The 1,414-nt window shown below is 40.7% G+C and overlaps 1 protein-coding gene across 1 annotated transcript in view; it reads left to right on the plus strand.

Moving 5' to 3' along the window:
• SARC_12103 (hypothetical protein) overlaps positions 1-1,197 on the plus strand; it is a gene marked incomplete at its 5' end in the record, with an annotated part of 3,963 nt that extends 2,766 nt beyond the window's left edge. The window contains 2 exons of the mRNA XM_014293798.1: positions 512-627; positions 988-1,197. Of these exons, the coding sequence (XP_014149273.1) occupies positions 512-627; positions 988-1,125 (254 nt within the window). The 3' untranslated portion in view covers positions 1,126-1,197. The remainder of the gene's footprint in view (positions 1-511; positions 628-987) is intronic.
• Positions 1,198-1,414: the final 217 nt, after the last annotated feature.

The following is a 1,414-nucleotide window of genomic DNA, read 5'->3' on the forward strand; positions in this document are numbered from 1 at the left end:
ATATGTATATATATATATGTGTGTGTGTGTGTGTGTGTGCGTGTGTGTGTGTGTGTGTGTGTGTGTGTTTGTTTGTGTTTATGTTTATGTTTGTGTGTATTTCCTCGTCTAGCTCGCCTCGCATTGTATTGTGATCGATAGTCAAAGCCTCAATCTTAATTCAAATCGAAATTTGGGATGGCTTTCTGAGTGTTGGTTGGGAAGCCAATGTAGCACTGGATTGAACAATCTGAAGTAGCCGCAGCCATGTACATCAACTATCAGACACGCCCCATTAGTTTAACTACTGGGTCTATTTTGGGTTTAGTGGATCGTCAACTAGTCTATATTGGACCGCTATCAGGTCTGAAACAGGACCGTGTTTTGCAACGAACAATCTGAACGCCTAGTACGGTGACAACATCGAGTATACTTGCGATGGGGCGTATCATATGACACTTGCGGCAATGAGGTGATTAAAACGACATCCGCGCTAACACGTTGATGCGACACATTCTGTATCACAATGCAGTCGCACAACAGTATATGCTGACCGAATTGCGTGCATTGTGTATCCACAAAACCTTGGAGAATTTGAAGCAGTTTCCCGAAGATGCGTACCAGATAGGACTCGATACGAATATAGAGGTATATAGGTTTGTCGTAAGAAGTCTGTGCCGCTGTCGATATGGATCAGTGAAGTGATTCTACCAAGAGTGTGCGAAGTGAATCATGTTCTTAAATCCCTCAGCATTTGTCTATTAATCACAGCGCAAATATCATGCTTCGGCGTTCTATGTATGTAGTGTCCTTCATGTGTATTTTATTCTCATCTTTTTACGCGAGCAAGCAGCACTGTTGGAGGCATACAAATACACGTACTAGACTAAATACGCAAGAAACATTTCACAAAATACACATACTAGATCAAGTGCACAAATATCGTTTTACACATATCCCAAATCGATAGCGTTCATAGTATATGTACATTGTATTTTTTCTGCACAGATTCTCCAGTTTGCCGGCATTGGAACAGTGATAGAGATGCTGCCACAGCTGTGCGAAGACCGCCGTTGGGTACCGAATCATAGGATACTCAATGGTATCAAGAGTTATTTAGCAGACCAAGCCCTGCACATAAGCTGACACGACTAGATATGAGAGATCATATACGATGCAACGCAACAAGTTTATTAACTAAATATGCGAATAAAGTTCTTACTGTAATAAATTGATACATAGAGAATAATCATATCCAAAATCTACAACAGAATTTGTGAACGCTGTGACGGTTGATTACCTTTATCATTAACATGATTTTATAGCTGATCCGGGAATCACAACTCAGAGTAATTGTGGTAGTAGTGGTGCACTACATGTTGCAGCGTTTTCAAAAATATACTTGGCGCGTGTAAGTAGAGATCCAGTTGCAACA

Source organism: Sphaeroforma arctica (assembly GCF_001186125.1).
Source record: "Sphaeroforma arctica JP610 unplaced genomic scaffold supercont1.2073, whole genome shotgun sequence".
NCBI lineage: Eukaryota > Ichthyosporea > Ichthyophonida > Sphaeroforma > Sphaeroforma arctica.